This window comes from Hirundo rustica, chromosome 5, assembly GCF_015227805.2.
Source record: "Hirundo rustica isolate bHirRus1 chromosome 5, bHirRus1.pri.v3, whole genome shotgun sequence".
Taxonomy (NCBI): domain Eukaryota; kingdom Metazoa; phylum Chordata; class Aves; order Passeriformes; family Hirundinidae; genus Hirundo; species Hirundo rustica.
Window position 1 is genome coordinate 32,498,043 of NC_053454.1, and position 23,367 is coordinate 32,521,409.

The window sequence follows — 23,367 nt, forward strand, 5'->3', positions numbered from 1 at the left end:
CTGGCTTCCCTTCTCTTTTGGTCTCCCACTTTTTCCAGACTTTCATATCCATAAACGAGGATTCCCTACAAGCTGACATCTGGTCTGAAGACAACTGTTTGAAAAACAATTTTTTTTCTAGAAGACCTAAGATTGCAGAGATTTGGAGTTATTTTTCTTCTCCCTATTTTTATCAACTGTTTAGCCCTTTTATGACTTCTCCTCTCAGCAGCTTCTTGCAAAACTATAATTTTTCCCTCAAGCTGCCAAGAATTTTTTAATAAGTAACACCAATAAGATATGTCTTTTTATCCAATAGGATAATTGTGATAAACCAGCAATGACGGCAGCAAAGTTTAGTGTCCTCAAAGCTTTTTCCCTCCCCACTTCAGGGACAATGGGTAAATGTGCTCCCTTTAAATTCTTTTTTCTACGATTAAACCAGGGAAAAAGTTCCTTCCCCCTTTTATTTATTTTCATTAACCCCTTCTGCTAATAATGACTACTATGTTAGATACTGTATTTGCTTAAAATAGATCTTAAAATCCTGGTTTTCAACTGGTTAAAACACCTTGTGAGCATGTGACTAATTAGGATATCCCTGTAACCCAGTGAGTTCCTGACTTCCCACAGCTGGACCAGGGTCTCTCAGGTGAAATCAGGCACCTGTAAACACCTGTTCAGGTTCATCCAGCTGTCCATAATTTTCTCCTCCTTTGAGCCAGATAAACACTGAGTAAGAGGCAGTCCACCAGGAGCCTTTTCCTCTACTCTCCTTCCTGAAGCTGTGATGTTTCACCCTCTGCTTTGCACTCTCAAGATTGCCCACATCAGCCTGGGCCACCCCACTGGACTACTTGCAAAGCCCTACCAGCAGCAGCAGGCACACCAAGTGGATGGAAATTTCACATAGGTGCTAACCTACTCCTGACTTCACAAGCCAGAGCATCTCAACAGCATCCTCAGATTTAGCAATGTGTACATGTTTCCCTGGGCAGAGACGGTGGAGACAAAGGAGGCCCTTCAGGGAAACCCAAAGAAAACACTCAGCTTTCTCTTAGTGCCAGCTATTGTTATTTCATCTGTCAGTGAAAAGGGAACTTGTTTGGGCAATAGCCCTGCAATGTGCACAAGCAGGAGAGCAAACATTTAGTGCTCATCTGCCAGAGTGGGAGTCAAGGGCATGGTCCAGTTCCACACATGCTGAAGAGTGGCTGGAAAACTCAAGGGCAGGCTAAGGACTACTGGCACCCAAAAACCACATCATGAATCCTTTGAGTAAAACACTTCCCCTAAAGAAAACCAACTAAAAAAACAGAAACAAAAAACCTAACCCTCCCAAAAAACCCACCCCCCACTGCCAAAACTACAAAAAGCCCCACCAAACATACAGAAGTTCACTGCAGCATCACATGGAGCTTACAGGACTTCTGTTACTTCTCTAGAATTCAAACACAATAAATTAACAGGCCACGATAAACCTTATTTATGTCAAGCTGATCTCTTTGCAAAGGGACATAAATAATAAACTGTATGCACTGCTGTTGGCACAGTAGCAGGACTCTGTAACCCCATGCATCCAAGGATACTGTTAACACCAGGTAAATAGACACGCTATATTTATTAGGCCATTAACTCTTTCTCCCAACAACCTGGAGAAAGGCTACTGCATCTAGAAATCTATTTCTTCCATATTCTTTGCATGTAGGAAGATATTCATGGATATTATGACCAAAGTGGAAAATACAACTATAATCTGAAAAATATTAATTTTTCTTCTTTAGCTAAAAGTTTTCCTGGACTTGTGATAGGGCTTTTTTAAACAACAAAAAATGTTTCTATTTTCAGAAAAGAAATACTCATTTTGTAGACCCTCAATAATGCCTAAGACTCTGCTGCCAAATCTCAAATACACTGGCAGCACCCAGCTTGTTCTAATGCTAACAATACATTGTGAGTCTTACAGCTCCAGTGAAAACATGGTCCTTGTAGTTTCGCTCCTTCCCAGGAACCTCTGAACACCCAGTGAGAGAAGACATTGCAGCACATGCAACTGCAAGGCAGCAGATAAGCAGGAGTTACTGGAGCTGCAGTTACTGACAGGATGGGCGCAGCAATGCAATTGCCCTGCTACCAATGCGGAAGATGAGACATTTGCTCAGCCACAGACCAGCCCTGGCACAAACCTTTATTCCCCTTCTGCTGGCACCAGGAGGAGGAAACAGCCTGCCCCGTGGGCAGCCCAGTCCTACAGGCCACTGTGGTTTAGGCCATGTAATTGTGAGAGCCATTGTGTCACCATGCAAGAGCCCATTCTGCTCTCTCAGGGGGATTCCCCATACTGGGGCCAACAACGGGTCCTTCAGCATTCTCATCCTCCTCTAAAGACATGCATGAGCCAGGATGTGTGCCCTCTGAAGCACCAACAGTTACAGAAATTGCTTTAAAACTAAAGTGTCTGGAATATACCCAAACCAAACTCTTCAGGCTGAAGCATTTAACACAGTCACAGTATATTGATTCTGTAAAGAACCAAATTTGGAGTTGTTTCCCAGAGCTTAAGTGAATCAGTTTGCACTTCTAAAACAGCAATCTTTGATACACCTGCATGTTTCTTTATTAATTATCTGATGGCAGAATTCAAGGTTAAGCTAAAAGGTTGCTGTTTTGCTCTAACTTCTGCTATTTTGATACCCCATCCTGTCCTCATGTGTCGGGGGCTCCTTTTTTGGAGCTTAAATTCCCCGGCATTCAGGTGGTCTTAGAGTTCTGGCCCTCTGCAAAGCTCTGTGCCAAACGCAGGAAAAGACGGAGTCTTCAAGGTTACATGCTTTGTTTATTAGTTCTTATCTTACAATTTTCTCAGTGTCCAAAAGATGTTTGCCGCGGCTCGGACATCTGGTGACTCCCCCCGTCTCTGGGTTGTCCTTATCTTTTATACTAATTGCTACGTATTCTTTATTTACTATTTCTTACCAATGTCTATCACTATTACTAAAAAGGTCATCTTTACTCTGACCTAATCCTCACTAACTACTTTGTGCCAACGTCACTGCAGAAATGGAGTGAGGGAACAAGAAGGAAGAAGAAAGGGACAACGCCCTAAATTCTCCATCTTGCCCCATTCACTTCAATGCCAAGAATCCCAAACTCACTGTTTTTTCACCCTGTGATATACTAAACTACTATTTTTACACTCTTGTGGCCTGCAATGCTTCCTGCAGTGCAAGAAGCCTCTCCCATGGACTGAAATCAAATCCAGTGTCTCTCTGAGCTCTGGGCTCTAGGCTGGGGTCCCAGACCCCCCTGCCCAGGTCCCTGACCCTCCAGGGCAACCAAAGGAATGCCCTGGACTCTAACATCTCCCCCTCCTGTTTGAACCAAGAACACCTCCTTGGCCATTCTGTCCATGGTTTGCCGTATGCATGGAAACAAACACGGCAAAATCATGAGAAGGATTACAAGCCCTACTAAAATATATATAACTATCTTCAAAATTTCCTTCCACAATGGTGAAAGGTTAAACAAATTGAAAACTCTATCCATCCATGACTCAGTTGCTTCTTCAAGTTTGTTCACATTCTCCTGCAATTGCCTGATGTTCTCATGAATGAATTTGGAATGATCTGAAAAATTCATGCAGCACATTCCCTCAAATTCCTCGCACCCATGCCCATGGGTCAGCAAAAGATCATCAGTCGCTGCTCTGTTTTGGAGACTTGCTCGTCTTACACTGTCAATGTCTAACAACATGTCACTCAGTGCAAGAGAGATGGCTCAGGCATGTTTGCTCAGCTAACAACCCACTTGATCTAATTGTGTCAAGGCTGCTCCTGATGCTGCCTGTGGTGCAAAAATTGCAACTGCAATTCTCTGAGCCTTGCTCCATATGTGAACCTCATCACCACAACTTGGATCATACATTTGAACTCGATCTTTTCCCTCTCTGTTTTAGTTTTCTCATCAATGCCATGTCGGGTGTTAGCAATGAAAGCATTCCACTGCTGCATGGATCACCTGTGGCATTTGCTAGGATTGTGGGCCAGATTTTGTCCCCACAAATGAAAAAATTTCCCCTCGGCAACTGAGCTGGAACATGATTGGATGGTTTCTTCAGCATCTTAGTGTAATTACACCAAGATGATGAATTTCTGTAAAAATTGATGTCTGGAGTGACGTCTGTAGCTTTATTTTTTGTCACTCCGGAAAGGCCAAATTTCACACAGAATTGCATTTGGACTGACCCAAGAATTTCCAGTTCCTGGGGTTCAAAAGGAGCCACAGGAAGGAATTTCATCCAAACACCCCATTGGTCCACTGAATTTACAATGGACTTTGAAATCACTGGAGGGATGTTTTCAGGAATCGGTCATTTGCTCACTGGCAACTCCACCAAACATGTTGAAAAAGGTTTTCCCTGGCTTTGAGTGTGTCAGGCAGATGGTGTTCAAACCTGATGCATTGCCTAGAGTTTCCCAAACATTCTCTTTTGGTTGAGCCGCGGGCAAAACTGCCGTACTGCTCAAGGCAACCAAGGAGAGAATGAGGCACAAGGATAGTTCTTTCATTTCCAATGCCCTCTTTTCCCTGGGAATCCCTAAAAATGCAACACCACCCAAGCCCCAAAGAAAACTCAAGTCCCAAAGTCTCTTTTGCACGTAGAACGAAGGGATGTCTGCTGTCTTGACACCGGCTTCCGTCTGCTTGCCCACTTCTCTTCCTCCAGTCTTGTGGTCTGTCTCTGTTTTCTGGACTCGGTATGATTTCACGTGCTTTGCTGCCAGTCCAACTGCTGTGAAAACACAAGCAAATCCCTTGCCCCAAGTTATTAATTTGAATGGCCCTTCAATTTGCCCTGTTTCTGGGTTTCTGATCAGAACCAAAGGATTTTCCTTCAGTTTTGCTCTTGGATTGACTGCTCCCATGAATGCAGAAGACTGCACAAGCTCACAATCTGGGCAAGCACTAATGATTTCCTTTGCCTGACTTTTGGAAATGTGAAAACTTCCCATTAGTGCTTGAGCATTCTGATGAAAGAATGCATGATTCAATTTTGCCTGTTCAAAAATGTTTGGTAAAGTCCTTGAAATTGTCATGGTCAATTTGTCTGCGTGTGCATTGCCTTCCACCAAAAATCCCAGGATGGATGAATGTGCCCTCATGTCAGAGACAAAGTATTTATGTTTTCTGTTTTGCAACAATGTCCTCATGCACAGCAAATATAAATACAAACTTTCACTGTCAACTTTTCTCAAAAGTGAATCTCTAAGTCTCCCGACTACACCAGCTACACAAGCTGAGTTTGTGATCAAACCAAAAGGTTGCTGAAACAGCTTAAAATTCTGACCACTACTGATAATTCTACTATTTGTGGTGACCCTTGTACTATTCTTATATCTGATTTCCATTCCCCTGTGATGTCATCCTTTGGCTTTTCCCTGAAACTTATTTTTGCCTTCAACAATCTGTGACTTGGGAAATGAATAGTACAAACACCAGAGTGATCTAACAATGCAATCTGCAAGTTCTCTGATTTCTGCAATGCCCAATCAAAATATTCTTTTTTCAAAGGCAGGTAAATTGTTGTAGAATCTTTGCCTGCCATTGTTTGCAGCCTGGTCCTAGCTTTGATGATGATCTGAGCTATCATTTCCTGACTTGTGAGGATCATCCTCAGAGACCTGTGAGATAAAAAATTCCACTCTAAAATCAACAATGGGTCTTTTTGTGAAGAATCCCACTGAAAAATCAACCCATACAACGGCATTTTTTCTCCCAACACTGCAAGAAAGAATGGCAATGATGTTACAAAACAATCCCCTTTCAAAAGATTCATCAGATCCCTGACAACTTCACGATCCAAACTCTCCCATCTCGGGTTTACATTCTGTGCACCATAACTCACTGGCATATCCATGCCCTTTGCACTCATTGAACATTTCTTTATGTCTGTCCATTCTGTTGGACTGAATTCTGGTTTGGCAGAAGCCTGTGCGGTGTCTGCCTCTGAAACTGTCTCCTTTGTTTGTGGCTTTGCTGCTGCTTCATCCTCTCCAGGATGTTTTGGAAGCTGCACGTCATTTGGTCCTGTTTCTTTTTCTTTTTCCTTTTCTTTCTCTTTCTCCCGCTGAACAAGAACCAGAGTTTGCTGAGCATCCTCAAATTTTTCTGCAGCTTCTTTCCTTGGAAATACCTGTAAAATCTGAGATATTTTTGGACGTGCCCCCGTCCGTAACATCCCTGCAGCTGCCCCTGAGTCTCCATAAGCAGGAGATCCAGGGACCTGGAAACTGCAAGTGGGCGGAGTCTGGCCCCGCGACGTCAGCCGCCTGGGGGTGGTACCTTCGAGGCTCTCCCCGCCTCGGCCACGCCCCGTCCCTGCCAGCTCCGTCTCCGCCCGTTCCGCCCCTGCCTGATCCGGCCCGGCGGTCTCCGGCGGGATATCCCGCCCCCTCTCATGCTCAGGACTCGTCCCGTCCCTTTCGTCATTTGAATCTGCCCCCCTCTGAACAGAATTGTGCCTTGGGCCTTTCCCTGCCCCTGCCCCGCCTGCGTTTGAACATGCCGCATGGCTTTCTGGGATTTGTAGTTCTCGACTCTGTGCTTCCGTGTTCGGCAGCCCTCTCCCGGCGCTTTGCGACGCGGATGTGTTTTGAGCTCTGTTTCCCCTAGCTTTTGTCATCTGTGTGCGCCAAGCCGCCTGCTCGGTTCTCGGGTCTCCCCCCGCTCCGGCTCCGTTGCTCGCTGTTTCACACCCCCCGCACTGCGCAAACTGACCTCTCCCGCGGTCCGCCTCTATCCCGCCCGACGCGTCTTCCGTCCGCGCTTCCCCGCGCTCCGACGCGCTCCGACGAGATGTTAGGACCGACTTTCTGTGCGCGCTGCTTCCCCGGCGCCTCGGCCGCCCCGCCTTCCCCCCCCGCGCTCCGTCCCTCCACGGAGAGGGAAAGGAACGGCGAGATGATGTCTCACAGTGACCTTGGATGTGCAAAGGGACTCCGCGGCGGGTTTCTCCCCCCACCCTCTCGGGAAGGATGTGGGGTTTGCCCTGAAACTGCCTGAAACAAAAGCATGTTCAATTTCCCCTGTTCTTTTGGGTGAATTAAAAGCTTCCCTTTTCCTGGAATTAATTTTGGGGTTTTTGACGAATTTTCTGACGAATCTTGAAATGCATGAGAGTTTCCCCCTCCTCCATACCCCGGAGGAGCTATTGACCTTGAAGATAGCATTCCTCTGTCTCCTGGCACTCCCTGCCCCACAGATAGAGCTCTGCTATCTTGCTTTTCGCTACTATTTTTTGTTATAACTTCTAATTTAATTCTCCCCGCTGCGGTTACAAACCTCGCAGCTATCCTGTCTTTTTTCTGTCTAGAAATCTTTTCTTGTGAAATGTTTGACCCCATGGTGTGTGTTCTAAATCTCACTGTCTCACCAAAGCCGAAAGGCTTGCTGCAGCTGTGTCCATTCCGCCTCAGGGTGTCCTGATCACTGCCCGCAGATCTCAGGGTGACGGGTTCCAGGGCCCTTTGGAAAACCGTCGTCTGGGACGAATTGAAAACGAGCTGTTCTTCTTCATCTTGGCCAGATAGGTGTTTCTTCTCCGGAGTTGTCTTTGTTTGGCTTTGATCTTCTGAGAGCTTTGATGTTGCTGCAGAGGTCTTATTTTTCTCGTTCAGGGATGCCAGATGTCATGCATCCAGAGACGCCTGTGGCTGCCTGACCAGAGACGCCTGTGGCTTCTGTCCCATCTGGGGTGCCAGTTGTTTCTGTCCCATCTGGGGGACGGCAGTTGTTTCTGCCCATCCCAGGGACGGCAGTTGTTTCTGTCCACTCTCAGGGATGCCAGAAATTTCTGCCCACCCAGGGACGCCATTTGTCGGGGGCTCCTTTTTTGGAGCTTAAATTCCCCGGCATTCAGGTGGTCTTAGAGTTCTGGCCCTCTGCAAAGCTCTGTGCCAAACGCAGGAAAAGACGGAGTCTTCAAGGTTACATGCTTTGTTTATTAGTTCTTATCTTACAATTTTCTCAGTGTCCAAAAGATGTTTGCCGCGGCTCGGACATCTGGTGACTCCCCCCGTCTCTGGGTTGTCCTTATCTTTTATACTAATTGCTACGTATTCTTTATTTACTATTTCTTACCAATGTCTATCACTATTACTAAAAAGGTCATCTTTACTCTGACCTAATCCTCACTAACTACTTTGTGCCAACGTCACTGCAGAAATGGAGTGAGGGAACAAGAAGGAAGAAGAAAGGGACAACGCCCTAAATTCTCCATCTTGCCCCATTCACTTCAATGCCAAGAATCCCAAACTCACTGTTTTTTCACCCTGTGATATACTAAACTACTATTTTTACACTCTTGTGGCCTGCAATGCTTCCTGCAGTGCAAGAAGCCTCTCCCATGGACTGAAATCAAATCCAGTGTCTCTCTGAGCTCTGGGCTCTAGGCTGGGGTCCCAGACCCCCCTGCCCAGGTCCCTGACCCTCCAGGGCAACCAAAGGAATGCCCTGGACTCTAACACTCATGTGCAAGAACAACAAAGTCTCGTATTACATGGATTAGAATTATATCCAGGTCCAGAAAATACACTACAGAAGTCATTACTCTGTGCATTAATTTAGTGTGCAGAATAGTAACTTGCTTCCATAAGAAAACCAAATATAGCTTAATAAGCGCTGATGGTAATATTATACCATTGTTTTTCTGTTACAGGAAAAAAATGCAACTAGAAGAACCCCTATTCAGATTCCCTAGGCAGTTATTGACCTTTGAATGTGTCCTCAATTACTACTGTGGCTCAGAACAGGACCCCAATTTAAAAAGGAGGCATGAAGACCTGCTCAAATATCAACATGAAAACACTTTCATCAAAATATATATGTGTTTGTACATTCTTTACATTCAGATACTTCTCATCACAGGTCTCAGGTAAAATCCCAGGTCATAAATAGAGGGATCAAGTACAGCAGACAGAAGGAAGCATGTTTACACATTAGGTGAAGGGATTTTATTCCAAGAATGTAATATCCTTAAAAATCTTTCCAGATCTGGCCCACCCAGAGAGCAGTTTCAAAATCGGAAACCAGAGACTGCAATAACATTCCCAGCAGTCAACATCATTAGAAAATAATCAAAACATTTATGTTTTTGTATTGAAAAGAACGAAGAAAAATTTGGAGACAGCTTGAATTTTCAGAACCCTGTTAAATTTTCTGTTATTACAGAAAACTATTAAGACGTTCCTTCCATCCTCACATTTCACAGCCTCAGTTTCTGCAGAGGAAACTACCATCTGGTTGCAGTTTTTATTTTCTCTAAACACTTCAGGCATTCCTTGACTACTAAAAGAAAAGAGAAGCCTGCCCATCACGTTATCTGTAGCCAAGGGAAGGAGTGATACTGCTTGGGAAGCAGCTTTTGATGCCAGGAGTTTTGGAGGATGCCAAATCCACCTGGGTTGCACCTTTTTTGCTACAGCCTCCAAAAGAGCGTCTAAAATGCAGACAAGAATGTGTAATGCTTTGGCACATTCTGTTGGGGGACAAGTTGTGATTCTCCTGGCCTGCAGAAAGGAGATTTACCACCCAAAATCATGGCTTGAGGAAACAGCACCAGAAGTGCTGGGAGAGAGCATCAACTTTGTTATCATCACTTTTACAAAAGAGCTGGAACAAAAACATGCCAGTCAGGCCCAGGAACAGCAGTGTTTTCAGCCACAGCTGACCCTTCCTAGCACCTTTCTCTGTGCATTAAGTGCACATCTCTCCAGGCTCAGGAGCTGGAGCACTTCTCTCATAGAGATGGACTGAGAAGACTCTGGGGAGGCCTTCTTGTACCTCCAGTACCTAAAGCAGGCCTGCAAGAAAGCTGGAAAAGAGACTTTTCACAAGGGCATGTAGTGATAGGACAAGGGAAATGGCCTTAAACGGAAAGAGAGTAGGTTTAGCATAGATACTAGCACAAAATTCTTTACTGTGAGGGTGGTGAGGTGCTGGAACAGGTGGTCGAAAGAAGCTAGGGGTGTCCCATCCCTGGAAGCACTGAAAGTCAGGTTGGATGGAGTTCTGAGCAACCTGGTCTAGTGGAAGCTTCCCTGGCCACGGCACAGGGGTTGGAATGAGATTATTGTTAAGGTCCCTTCCCACCCAAGCCATTCTTTGAATCAAAACTCATTCAAAGCAAAATTTTAAACACATGTTGTCAATTAAAATCATTACACTTTGGTAAGTAAAGTATTTAACCACGTCTCTTACTAGCAAATTCCAAAGATGGACAAAAGGGGAAACACAACTGAGTTTTCATATTACAAAATAGTAAAAATGAGCAGGCAGGATGGAGGTGCCTGTGACTAGCAACTCCATGGTTATCCATTGCATGACCCCGGAGACCTTAGTCATTTTTGGATTTAAAAAGACTGAGCGAATATGTAAAAAAGAAGAGCGAGACAGATGGAAAGGTGATTCAGTCATTGGTCTGGTGGCAAATGATGCTGCCAGCCCAGGAGCCCACTTAAGTGCTGGGAACACCTCACAAGGGCTTCATTCAGTGAACACCCACTGTGCTGCTCCCTGGCAAAGACAAGGGCCCTTTGAGGAAGGGAATGAGGAGCATTTAATTAAAGACCAGACCCTCATGCACAAACAAAGAGATGGAGAGAGTGAGAGATCTCTTGCTTTGTCAAAGCCCCATGGCCAAGGGCTGCTCTTGGCCACCACGGTTCCCTTACAGCATTGCTTTCTACATAGAGCACGCGCTTAACTTGCAAGGCTGCATGACTTTTTTGCCACCGGAAAAGATGCTTTCCTATACAATGGTGCTCTTTGTGGGGAGGAAGGAGGTGGGGAGACAGTACTAGCTGGCTATTAACCTTATAAATCCTTCCCTTGAGCTGCACAATGAATACTACAGATCTGTGTATTTGACGTTTCTTGTTCAAGAGAAGCTGCTTTGAGTGAAAAAATTAAATAAAATAGGCCATATCTTTCCTTCCCTTGTGTTCTTTTTACTTTCACAATACATTTTTGATGACTAGCACTAGCCTTGCAGGCCATCCAGAGTTTTCTTTAAAGAGCAGAAAGCAATTCTGACTCTAAGACTTCATTCCCACAACACAAGTACAAACCACATACTGAGAAATCAGGCACTTTATATGCAGTCCATACTCATTTAGCACTTGTCTCTGTCTCCCCAGCCTCTGAAAGCTGCTTTTACAAATTACATTAAAGGCCCAACCCAACACTTTTGAGCAGTGAAGCTCTTTACTCAGAGTTGGGAGTAAATTCATAAGCACTTCAGCCTGGCCATAAGCTTAAGCTTACCCTTTTCTTTTCAGACTCCAATAACCACCTCAGAGATATAGAAAGTGCTTAGTGAATCTCTAACTGGCTCTAGGTTGGAGTGGTAGAGAAGGAGAAAAAAAAAAGTTGTTTAAATCCACAGAATTTCCCATGGTAATACCACAAGGCATACAAAAGTGTAGTTGAGTGTGTGGTAAAGTCACGGGACTTATTATTACTGTGAAAACTAACGCTCCCTCTCTGAAGAGAAATTTTCATTAAATAAAGGAGATAATTGGGAGAAAAAAAGGAATTCATGATTTTTAAATGTCCATAGATGGATAACATTTAATGTCCAACAGTCTACACTTCACCATAACCACTCACTAATGACTGCAAAATTTATTGTGAGAATTACCGAACCTAAACTGGTGGGGTGTTAATTTAATTTTTTGGTGGCATGAGAGGATATGGCAGGAAGAGAAAAGAAAGGGAGCACTTAGCTCCAACTCCCAGCGTGGCAAAAAAAGTTCCCCCCCTACGCTTGGCCAAGCAGGAACAATGCACAACAGCCCGGCCCTGCAGTCTTTACTGAATTATAACTCCCGCTAGTTAGTTTAATTATTGCACATACATTTCTTTAAAACTCCATCTAAACATCAGCTTCTAATTGGAGAAATTGTTCTGAGCACGGCCAAAGGGTTATTATAAAGTTTGGTCACTTCTTTTCATGCAACCTTTACAAAAGGGCATGGCCCTTCTGTGAAGCGTATGAAAACCTCTCAAAGATGCCCATTGTCCGTGACACAGAAATCAAGAGCAAGAGATACAGAAGGAAGTCTCATCTGGGAACACAAAGGGTGATGAAGACATGAAAATGAGGTGGAACACCCTGCTACGCTGACAGCACCTAGCACAGAAGAGCTGAAAGGTTAAAAAAAAAAAAAAAAAAGAAAAAATCAGCTTCAAGGATGACAAATATTAGTGAGTGCAAATAGAAGGTGTGTCAAAAAGAGAAATCTTGTTAAAATACTAACGCTCATTAAGGACTTAAGTTGCAAAAGTCTTGCAAAGTTACAAGAGAGCTTCCGAAGACAATGAATTTCATCACTGGACCCGTAGATTTGCATAAGGCTTTCTTGACCCCCTAAATCACCGTAAAAAGCAAGTGCTGGTTTGGGGATTCTCTTTATTCAAAGACTACTTATGTTTCCCAAAGTTTCCCATCTGCCAACTTAAAAACCTCAATGCACCCAACAATTTCCTAACACCCAAATAACTTTGATCACTGCAAAACTGGTCACTAAGCAAGCTTTTATGGCGTAACCATTTAGCTTAAGAAAACTGCCAGAGGAGCAAGTTTAAAAGTCACACATGAGTGACTTCATCCTCTGTACCCTCCAGGCCTAAGATGTCAGTGCTATAAGCAAATTTCTCATGTGCTTCATAATCCTGCTGTATTTAATTCTACAGTCTAATTTTATAATTCAAATCTTCAGACACTGGAGTCTCATGTGGATTTTAATCCATTCACTTTGTGGCTCAGGTACACCTGCACTGAGCACAGTAGGACTGTCCAGTCCCTGTTAACTACAGATTATACTTTCATGAACTTTTCATTATGAAGCCAGGGTGACTTAAATGTGGGAAGACTATTCAGCAGTGAGTCTCTCCTGGTTTACATTTTACAATTCCAGCAGCAGAAAACATGCTATGCACACTAGAAGTTTAGTATTCCCTCCTCCTCACCAGCTACTTTTTCCTCCGCTTATTATCTCCACAGTCACCATAACCCACCAGAGCCAAGCAGAGGTTTGAAAGTCAGGCTGCAGTTGTGATTTCTGTGTCATATTAGCACTTAACATAATATAGGGGAAGGAAGTGTTGTCCAAGGCTCCCTACTACCTGTGCATGGAGGTTGTACAGCTGAGGAGACCCTTCTGTCCCTTCTCCTGTGCTAGACAGCACCAGGAGGTTGGGATGCTCCTCCCACACCACCCTGGGACAGGCAGCTGGTCATCCAGCTACTCCATCCCAGCTGGACTCCAGGGGCAGGTGAGGCAGAAATCTGTCCCCACCTGTCTGCAAAGAGACAGCCAGCTGAGAAATGAGACAAGAACCGACCCCACAACTTATCATAGCATTGTCCAGGTATTCAAATGGCCCAGGGGTGCAGAGAAAGACCCCCTGGTCAGTTCCCCCATGTCCAGGCATGGCAACCCCTATTCCCACCACAACACCGGGACAACCAAGCAAGAGAAAACAAAAATGTCACCTTCATCACAAACACTGTGCCACTTTTTCCCCTTGACCCTACCAGTTATTTATTAACAGGAGTAAAATATTACTATTCTGCAACTCCCAGCAGGCAAGTTTTCGTATCAACCTAAGATACCAACGACATTTTTTAAAGCTGGATAGCATTGGGACTTTTTCTTTTTGTCTATGAGTTACTTGCTGCTTTAATGAAACAAAGTAGATAATAAAGTGTGAGAGAGCTCCTCAATAAGTCACAGCCATTTACACATTAGGTACCTAATTATGTTGAAAATACAATTACATGCATTTAAGCAGATGCTCATGCCCACAGGCCAAGCCCATTATTTTGACAATTCTTTAACTTTACAGTAAGTGCAATTGAATCTACTTAGATACAAGATCTGAATTATCAGTCTGGGAATGGAAAAAAAAAAAAAAAAAAAAAAAAGTGGAAAAAAATAAAAGTCAATCAGTTCCTCCCATCATATTTAACACAGCTAAGGTACTACGCAACAGGCAAGACTCCAACAGGTCCCTGCTCTTCTTTCATAGCCTTTAATCAAATGCTGAGAGGCATTTGCTATTTTTAAAGCCAATTGAAAAATTCTGGCTCCATGTTTTTGTAAGTTTGCAGCAAAGATAACCCCCCAAAGGAATGCATATTATTTGCACACCAGTGAGCTTACTTATTAACATGAACTTCTAGCAAAAGTTTTGTGTCCATATTTTAAGACAGGCCACAAAGAGCTGTTTACATTCCTTGGGTGACTTTACTAAAGTCAAGGTTAGAGTGCACCTCCCCACAGCCCTCCTGGGCAGCAGGCTGAGGAATGTCACCCAGGGAGCAAGGTCCAATATACCCCAAAAATCAAACACTGACTCTGATACTCCATCAAGTGACAGGGCAAATTCAAAAGCTCTTCATCCTCCATCCAACTGCACCCAAAAAGCCCAGATGAGCTAGGCTGAGCAGCTAGCACTAACCACAGCCCAGCCTCTTCCCTTCTCCAAATAGTGGTGGACCACACAAAACCTTTCTATCACTAGAACAGGATTAACCACCTGCTCTGCAACACTGCCTTGTCACCTGAAGTTCAAATGAAAATTGGCTATTATGAGGAAAAATGTCCATCAGTTCATTTTGAACAGGGCAACTTGTCTTGACCTTCCCTCTCAGCACAGAAAAAAATGGTAATATTCAAGTAAATCTGCTGGGGAAACCGTGAGTGACAGACAAGTGTCTGACAACTCTGCAAGGGAAAAGACTGCTAATAACTAGAAATTATAAGAGTCTGCATTGCTTGTTCAAAAGGACAAAGGCAGCAAAAAACATTCAAAAGCCAGATTAAAAACAGGAAACTGGGAAACCTCGGTTATTCATGTTCCATTCTTTTCAGGACCCTTACTCAGCTAATTTTTTTAAACAGAAATGCATGGAAGCATCCTGTTTTAAGGATCTGAAACTTCCAGCACAGAGAGAGCATCTTTAGCATTGTGACCTGTTCATGGTGCCTGCTGCATACGACATAGATGATATAAATTGTACACAAGGACAGTTTGCCTCATCATCACTGCAGCAGCCATGGCAAGTAATTAAGCCAGCAATAAAGCAAATTCTCACAATTCTCCTTTTCTCTACAAGAGAGGCTGCATGTTTCTAGCTGCAATGAATGTTGAGTTGCTTTAAATCCTAAGAAAAACTGCTTTGTTTTCTTCACAACTCTCTGGTATACCCACCAAATAACCACAGCTTTATATCTTGGCGTTTGAGGGTGGTGGTGGAAGGGTTGGGTTGGTTTTTTGGCCATGTCTATTGTTTTTCTTCGTAAGTCAAAGTAAGTGCTGAAATATTTTTGCTCTCCATGCTAGGATTTTTTCGTTTCCTAGAGAAAATTCAGGATGAGGTGTGTTTTGTCCAGAGAATCACACCGTAACTTGAAACTTCAGCCCACCACGGCATAGCAGACCTGCCGTTCACGGCTCCAAAAGCCACCTGCCCTGCACCGCAAGCAACCGCATGTTGCTCATCTCCTGCTACTACTTCTCGCTGTGAAAGACACCTTCACAGCAACACAAGTTTGATCTAGCGCGTAGAGACGAATATAAAGTAAAATATTGTTTTAGTACACCTGGAAATACTAAACAGAACTTTCAACTCCCGAAGCAAGCAGCCCCGGGAGCACGCTGCGGGCGGAGCCGGCCCGTGGGAGGCCGGCGGGCACTTCACCCTGCAGGGGGTATATTCCGACTCCTGCAGTTTATGTTTTTACCCTCGCCCGCTGAAGGGAACGGGGGAACGCAGCTCTCCGACCGACCGCGCAGCCGTGGGCAGCTCTCCCGCGCAGCACCATTAGCCGCATCCCCGTAATGCCAGCGCTCCCGTCCCGCCTCACCCTTTTCGCGCACACCCACTTTCGGGAGCTAAACCCCGCGGCGAGGAGGGTCCCCTTTCCGCCCCCGCCCCCTGACCCCGCCGGGCACCTGCGGCGGGTGTCCCGGGGCAGCCCTGCGGGCCCCGGCCCGGCCCGGCGGCACCTACCCAGGCACTTGATGTGGAAGCCGCTGGGGGGCTTGAGGGAGCGGCGCGCCCAGCCCTGCCGCAGCACCTCCAGGTGCTCCTCCTTGCCCTGCACCAGCAGCACCTGCTCATCGATCCAGCCCAGGAAGAAGGTCTCGGCCACCGCCGCCGTGGCCCTCCGGTCCCAGAAGTGCTGCATGTTCTCCCGCTTGAAGTCCGCGAAGATCTCGTAGCCGATGCGGTGGCGGCCCAGCTCCGCCGCCGGCCCCGCGCAGGCACCGTCGGCACCGTCGCCCCCGGGCCGCCCCCCGGCCGCGGCGTCCAGGACGATGGCCAGGGAGTGCGGGGCGATCTGCAGGCACCTCTCCGCCCTGCGCGGCATGGCCGCTCACCGCCCGCCGCCGGGCACGGGCACGGGCGCGGACACGGACACGGGCACGGGCACGGGCACGGACATACCTCCCCGCGGCCGCGCCGACTCCCGCGGCCGGCTGTCCGCGCTCCGCGCCGCTCCGCCCCCGCCGCCGCCCGGCCCGGCCCGCTCCGCCCCCGGCACACCCCCGGCGCGGTCCGGTGCGCGGGTGAGGCGGGGACGGCATCCCGCCGCTGCCGGTCCCGCAGCGGGCGGCGGCCGCTGTCTCCCGGACGAGAAGTACGCGCGTCCTGCAAGCCACCGCTCCCCGCCTCACTCTTCCCTGTCCCAGCACGGGAGCACCATCCCTAGAAAGGAAACGAGCCCGGTCACTGTCCCGGCCGGTGGTTTAGGCTCCCCGGCATCATCCCCTCCCCACCCTCGGGAGACTCTCACCACTCCCTTCCACGAGTGAAGCATTCTCCAGCCATATCCCAGCAAGTCTTATAATTCCTTATGGTTTTGTTTCTTGCGGTGGCTACACATCTCTAAGTAACGTTCACAGTGAGCCGCATTGACCCTGCCACGTCCAAACGCTTCTCTCTTCACTCGCTGTAATCCTGAGTCACTTTGTGTCTTAGTGCTGCTGAAATGTGGAGCAAGCATGAGGTTCACTCCTAAGTTCTGTAGCTTTTTTCCAGCAATTTAATATCTTGTCTCCTCTGTGTTCTCAATCACAGTGAGGCTCTTGAGCCCGTGAGGCTCAAGGGAGAACTCAGCAAAACTGAGCAAGGTGCAAGTAGAACTGGAGGGGTCCTGGCTGGCAGTGCAAGGCTGGCAGCTGGGTTGTGCATCAAGGTGGTAGGTGGCTGCTGAGCTGCAGGTGCTGGCAGCAAGGTGCTGGTCATTATTTTTGAGAAGGCAGATTTAGGAACTTTACTCCTATCTTCTATAGGAGACCTCAAACCCACAGCAAAACTGAGTTTCAATTCTGAAAACAGGGCTTGAGTTTCTGAATGGTCTGTAGCTGTTGGACACCTTGGTGGTGTGTGAACTGTGGGTGGCCTCAGCAGCAACTCTCACCTTGCCCCAGGGAGCAGGGAACAATGGCACTTGGGCCACGGGCAGTGAAGCATGAGAATGAACCAGAAAGACAAATGGCACAAAGAAGAACACTACTGTAGAGAAGCTGAGGCAAGGGCAGAGGCAGGAGAGACGAGTGAGAGGCGGTAGCAGGCAGCAGCTGCTCTGCCAGGCAGCAATATGAGAGCTGCTACAGTCGCAACACCACAAGCTGCGCACAAGCAACAATGTTTTACCTGTTGCTTCTGAGCTCGCTCACATCAACACCCCCTTGACATATTTGTCCCCCAAAAACTATTATCCATTTGGTTCTAAACTCAATCAAATCCTGTGCCACTTTCCAGTTGGCTTCATCCAGTTCCTTCCCTGGGTTTCTTTCAGTGCTGTTACTGTACTGTGGAAAGTCAAATTTACCACTATCCCAAAGAGTTTTACAAGGAAACAAGTTGTATGAAACTCACATTTCCAAAGGGGAAATCCGAGGTTAAATAAATTCTCCAGAAACACTGTGAGTCATTTTGAGCCAGGAGCAGAGTATTAATACTCAAGACTGCAAGTCTCTGTCCCTTCCCAAGTCTCCAACACAGCAAGATCTCAAGAGGCCCCTCACTGCAGCCAGGAATTGTTTTAATGTAGCTGCTGTCAAGATTTTACAGGAGCTCTTTTATGAAGCTTTGCAAGAGGACACCCCTGGCACCCTCATTGTCCTCCAAAAAGCTTCCCAAAGTTCAACTGAGCCACTGGTTGTCTGTTGAAAGACCTGGTCTTAGTGTGTTGAAACTACTGTCATGATCTTGTCATACTCATGTTATTCTTACCTTGTGCCTTCCTCCTCTGCATGATATCAGCCTTTTATCTTACCCATCATACTTGCATTTCAGTTCTCTGGGTAGGGCTCACCTTTGTGTTGCTTTTATGTGGAGCACATCACATTGACATCTCAATTGCTGAGCAGAGTCACCAGGTAACTTCAGGGCTTGGATGAGTTTTCGTTTTTATTCCTACCTGCAGAACAAAGGGGCTAAATCAAGCCCTTTAACTGTTTTTAGGCTTTTGCACTGGATACATCCTGAACGCTGAGATGTGGAGCCCCACACTTTGCCTACAGCTCCCAAATCCCAAGCGCTATATCTGTGATCCTTCTGCTGCCTGTGATATAAACACATGTTCAGTGCGGCATGTCCATCAGCCTTTGGTCACGGCATCAGCGTAGCTAGCTCTACTAGCTGAGCTCCTTTTCCCTTCAGTATTGATTTCTGAAGCAATTGGTGTGGTGAAACGTGCCACACAATAATTTTCCTCCTCCTTGCAGTAACGATTGTGGGCTGTCAACCACTTCTCTACCCCTGGCTCACTCTCCTGTAAAGGTTAGCCCCCAACCTGCTAGTCCTCTCCCACCCCTCTTTCAACACCTTTTCCCTCATGCCACTTCAGACCTCTGTGCTCACATGCTGGACCGACCTCCCTCCCTCCCTCTCCTGCTCAGCATGCTGTCCTTCTCTACAGCTCACATACATGTAGTTTCACACACAAGTGTGATGACAAAGCATTGAAAGAGAGCATGAAATAATTTGTCCAACACTTGTCAGATTAAACTGTGGCACAAACCAAAATACGCTGTGTGCTAGGGTTAGGTGCTGTCCCCACAGAAGCCAGTGCCAGGATTGCCTAAGCAAGATCTCGAGGGCCGGGCTAAGAAACGCCCAGGGTCAGGGGATAGGCTGTGGACAACAAATATGTAACAGAGTAAACTGTACATCATTAATTTCTTCCCTTTTTTTCCCCATCTCCTTATTGAGTCAAACATTTTTTATCCTCAGAATCTGGGGTGTTTGGTTTATTTTTGTTTATTTATATTTTTGTGCTTACGGGTTTGGTGTTGAGTAGCATCTCTTTCCTTTTCATCCACTCACTTTAAGGGACTTGTTCCAAGATATCAACATCTATAGCCAGACTAAAGCCCAGCTGGTATTTCCCAGTAGAAATATAAGCAAGAAGACAGCCTACAATCTTCTTATGGCCAAATTATGAAAGCAGCTGAAGTGGAACTCCTAAGTGCCTCTGAAGTGTTTGGAAAGGGAGAAGTTTACGTTGCTAGCAGAACAAAATCTCTCAAGATTTAGACGTGTCTCTTTGAAATGCATCAGTGGTGCAGGAGGTCTGCAACAAATGGTGTTGTTCATTCTGGGTGGGAGCAGAAAGCCAAACAAACCTGATGGATCTGTGTTCTCTTGCTGTCTGTACTGACCCATTGCTCCGGAGTGGCATCTCTGCCTGCTGCAAACATTGCCTCATCAAAAACTTCCTGGGAAAAGGAATTCCCTCAGAATTCATCCAAGGCAGAATTCATCCATCACAGAATGGAAAAGCAAGGCTGAGGTGGAATACATAGTGATTGTGCATCCCTGAATTGTACATAATAAGGCAAATTACAGAATTTCACAGCCTATGCAGTATTTCAGCAAGTGATCTGCTTCAGGTTCACTACTCAGGCAGTACATCAGCAAGTGCCTTCAAGAAGAGGTTTTGAAAGACTATTTCCTATCAGAAAATTATTTTTAAATCTCTCTAGTCATTTTATACAAGTAGAAATAATGCCTTCCCTCCCACTGTCCATCTAGTGTTGCCACCTGTCGAGCCAGCCCTGTTGTCTTCGTTCCCAGGAAGAAGCTTCTGTTATCATTACATGGGTTGAAGTGTGTTTGGCTCAAAACTGCCAACTATAGGATGGTCTTTTAAGATATTTCTGACAGGATATTTTTTGAACATAGCTGCATGTATTCCCATGTGGAAGGCTGACTGAAACTTGAGACTCACACTGGTGGTGCAGTCGCACAGCTCAGTACAATTGTTTTTCCTAGAAAGGGCTCTGACTGCAGCCCTAATGAGACCAGAGCATGCAGACCTCATAACAAATTTTGAGAAGGGTTACACCCTCCTCCTGCCCCATTTGAGACTTACGTGAGCCTGGCTAGACTTTCGCAGACATGGAGTCAATGTAAACTGGGTCTGGCTTTGCTGCTGCAGGTGTGCAGGAGAAGGGCCAGCAGCAGGTGTGTTGGTAATACACGAGCTGGATGCTGCTCTTCTTGTCATACTGTGAGAAAACACAGGAGAAATTTTAGAAGAGTGAATGCTCTAGAACAGCAGGTCATGAACCATGGTGGGGACTTGCACCTAAGGAAAGCAGAATGGTGGAAGGAGCATACTAGTAGTTGTTCCTTAAAACTCTTCCCAGAAATGTGGCATCCTCTGTAGGTAAATACAGCTCTACATTCACCTAGTCTGTATTACATGATGACATTTATTTGCCACCAAGAATTCCTAAGATGCTACCTTGATTAACTTCACCCTTTTGTTTTGGTAACCAGTTTTTGCAATAGAGAGATAATAATACTTCTAATATTTGTGAAGTCCCTTGAGGCCTGCTATTAAAAATCAGGAATGGCCATTCCACTGTCTCTGTTCTGGTGGGAGCCAAGTACTTCTGTACTCAGTCCTGTCCTGCCGTCCTCCATCACGAAGCCATGCTCAGAAATCCTTGCTCAGACAGTGTTCCCAATGAAGTCAATGGGAGTTTCCTGCATGAAGAGTGATGAGCTGGGTCCAAACTAAACACCCAACTAATAAACAGAGCAGGAAATAGCTGACTGCAACACTTTCAAGCTCTGTGCTTTTACCTGACTCAGACACGCTGGCATCAAGAAGCATCCTGGGGGCAGGATGCGACCCAAGGGAGGAGAGGAGATCCCAGGTAATGGGCAGGCGTGTCTCTCTTCCTCTTCAGGAAAATCTTTGGCAGCAGGGTTAAACCTTTGCAGCTAGGTGAGCACTGCTTGGATAGGTGAGCTGGTAGGCAGGCTATTATCTATTGTCTGCTTAACAATAGCCTACACATACTGGGGAAGTTACAACTGACTAGGAGGAAAATCACCTCCCAGCAGACACTGAAAACAAGTTCCCATTTTACTCTCAGAACATGTGCAATACAGGGTACAGGTTTCTCACATTGAAACTCAGGTGCCTATGTTTAGACTTGTAAATAACAAGCACTAAAACACCTGGATTGGAACACCCTTTAATTTTATTTATGTATGAATTTGCAAAGAGGGAAACAAGACTTGCAGATGTTTTTTGAAGCAAAAAAAAAAAAAAAAAGGTGTGCAGCTGACAACAGCAGTGTGGGTTAAAGGGGCCAGAATAGATTTTCTGCACAGGAAATTCTTGACTGTAAAATAATAGAGGCAAGAGAAGGGTATGTTTATACCTTGACTTTCTAAATGTTTTTTCTAGAGATGTTTTTTATGTGCCTGCCAACCTATATTTTTGTCTTACCTGCTACAGTATTGATGATTGCTTTTGACCAGATTACAGTCAGACACTAAGGTGGGGGATTAAATGATGCATTTGACCGAGACAGGATTTATTTCAAACTCTGCAATTGTACTTTACTGAAGCCATAAAGGACTCAATACTTGGAGGAAACATACAATTTTAATTATGGAAATGGCACACCAGTTTGCCTTCAAAAATATCTGCCCGTCACGTTGCCTTGCAAGAGCTACTGAAAATACGTTGAGGCAGCTCAGGCACTGACACGCAAAAAGAATGAGGGTTTGTTTTATGATTCCCCTACCAGTAATGGAAAGAGCTTGTGAATGAAATGACCATTAATTTTCATGAGTGCTTTGGAAGAAAGAGCAATAAAATCTATTTCTCCACCATTTTTCGTATTTCCTTTTACTGCCTGTGGCCTGAGCCAGCCTAGCAAAGGCATGTGAGTGATCCCTGGCTGATATTGTATTGCCAAATTAATGACACCAAAGTCAGATCAAGGAGATCAGAAGTTTTTCCCCAGACTTGGTATTTTAATCTGAAAATTCTCTGCTTTGAATAGAATGCTTTCCTCCTACAGTCCCTTCTTGTGCAGTGCAAGGCAAGTCCTGTATCTGCCCGGGGTAGTGCAAAACTGCACTCAGAAGAACAAAATTCCTTTGAGACACCTATACCCTGAAGAGTATGCAAATGTAAATGGCTTACATAGGCAAAGTGAGATAAAGCGAAATCTTTGTTCATGTAACATGCACAGCCAAGAGCTCCAACCCATACTGGCTCTGTTTTCCTGTAGGGACCCCATTAGACTGTGGGCCAAAATGAGAGAATGATGACCTGTGACACCACACGTTCATTTGGGAAGTACCTTTTGTGCCTAAGCAAGAAACCAAGGTAGGCAGAGATGACCACTTCTAAATGAACAATTAAATGAGCTTTTCTACCTTCCAGAAGAATTTTACCAGGGGCTGCTATTACAATGCCCACCTGGGGCAAAAAAAAAAAACAAAAAAAAAACACCCACCAAACAGGATTCTGTGCCACAAGGCACCAAGGCACTCTGCACACACAGAGTGAGAGAACCAGAGAACCAGAGCTGGGCATGGCTTTGTAAGCAGCCTTTGCTCTGCTCTGGTGGCAGAGCTGTGCATGGCAAGCAGACACTGGCTTGAATTGAACAGCTCTGATGTGAGCTTGAAAGTGGTAGGAATACAACATCTCCAACTCAAACTGCAGCTATAAAGAACTGCATTGATGGCAACTATACAGTCCATCCCTGCAGAGGTGAGCGACGTTCACTGGTGCCCAGTGGCACGGGGGGGGAGCTGGCACACGGTGCTTGAAGGACAAGTTGGTGGATGTTGGCCTCTCTGAGAATCCCTTGGTGGCACAAATCTTGAGAGGCTTTCCCAGATCACAGGGTGGAAAAGCCCTACAGTCATTTGTCTTGCCATTTTTTGGATGGCAGCTTCTCTTTCTGACTGGGCAACGGGAAAGCGACCGGTGCTGCTGGTTCCAGGTGAAAGCCCTTTGAGATTTTGCCCTGCTCTTCAGGCAGACGGGC

At 45.8% G+C, this 23,367-nt stretch overlaps 1 protein-coding gene across 1 annotated transcript; it reads right to left on the reverse strand.

The window, feature by feature from the left end:
* Positions 1-2,739: 2,739 nt before the first annotated feature.
* Positions 2,740-16,418, reverse strand: LOC120753298 (uncharacterized). Its single transcript, XM_040065382.2, has 2 exons — positions 16,058-16,418; positions 2,740-4,771 (listed from the first exon to the last, which is right to left on the reverse strand). Exons 1-2 carry the CDS (start codon positions 16,416-16,418, stop codon positions 4,338-4,340), a joined length of 795 nt encoding a protein of 264 aa, XP_039921316.1. The 3' UTR covers positions 2,740-4,337.
* Between the last annotated feature and the right edge of the window lie 6,949 nt (positions 16,419-23,367).

What these genes read in the sequence shown, in the direction of transcription:
- LOC120753298 (XM_040065382.2), bottom strand. Translation starts at nt 16,418, where the DNA reads ATGCCGCGCAGGGCGGAGAGGTGCCTGCAGATCGCCCCGCACTCCCTG. An exon ending in CTTCCACATCAAGTGCCTGG is followed by an intron (nt 4,772 to 16,057) that starts GTAGGTGCCGCC and finishes GTGTTTTCACAG; the next exon opens with CAGTTGGACTGGCAGCAAAG.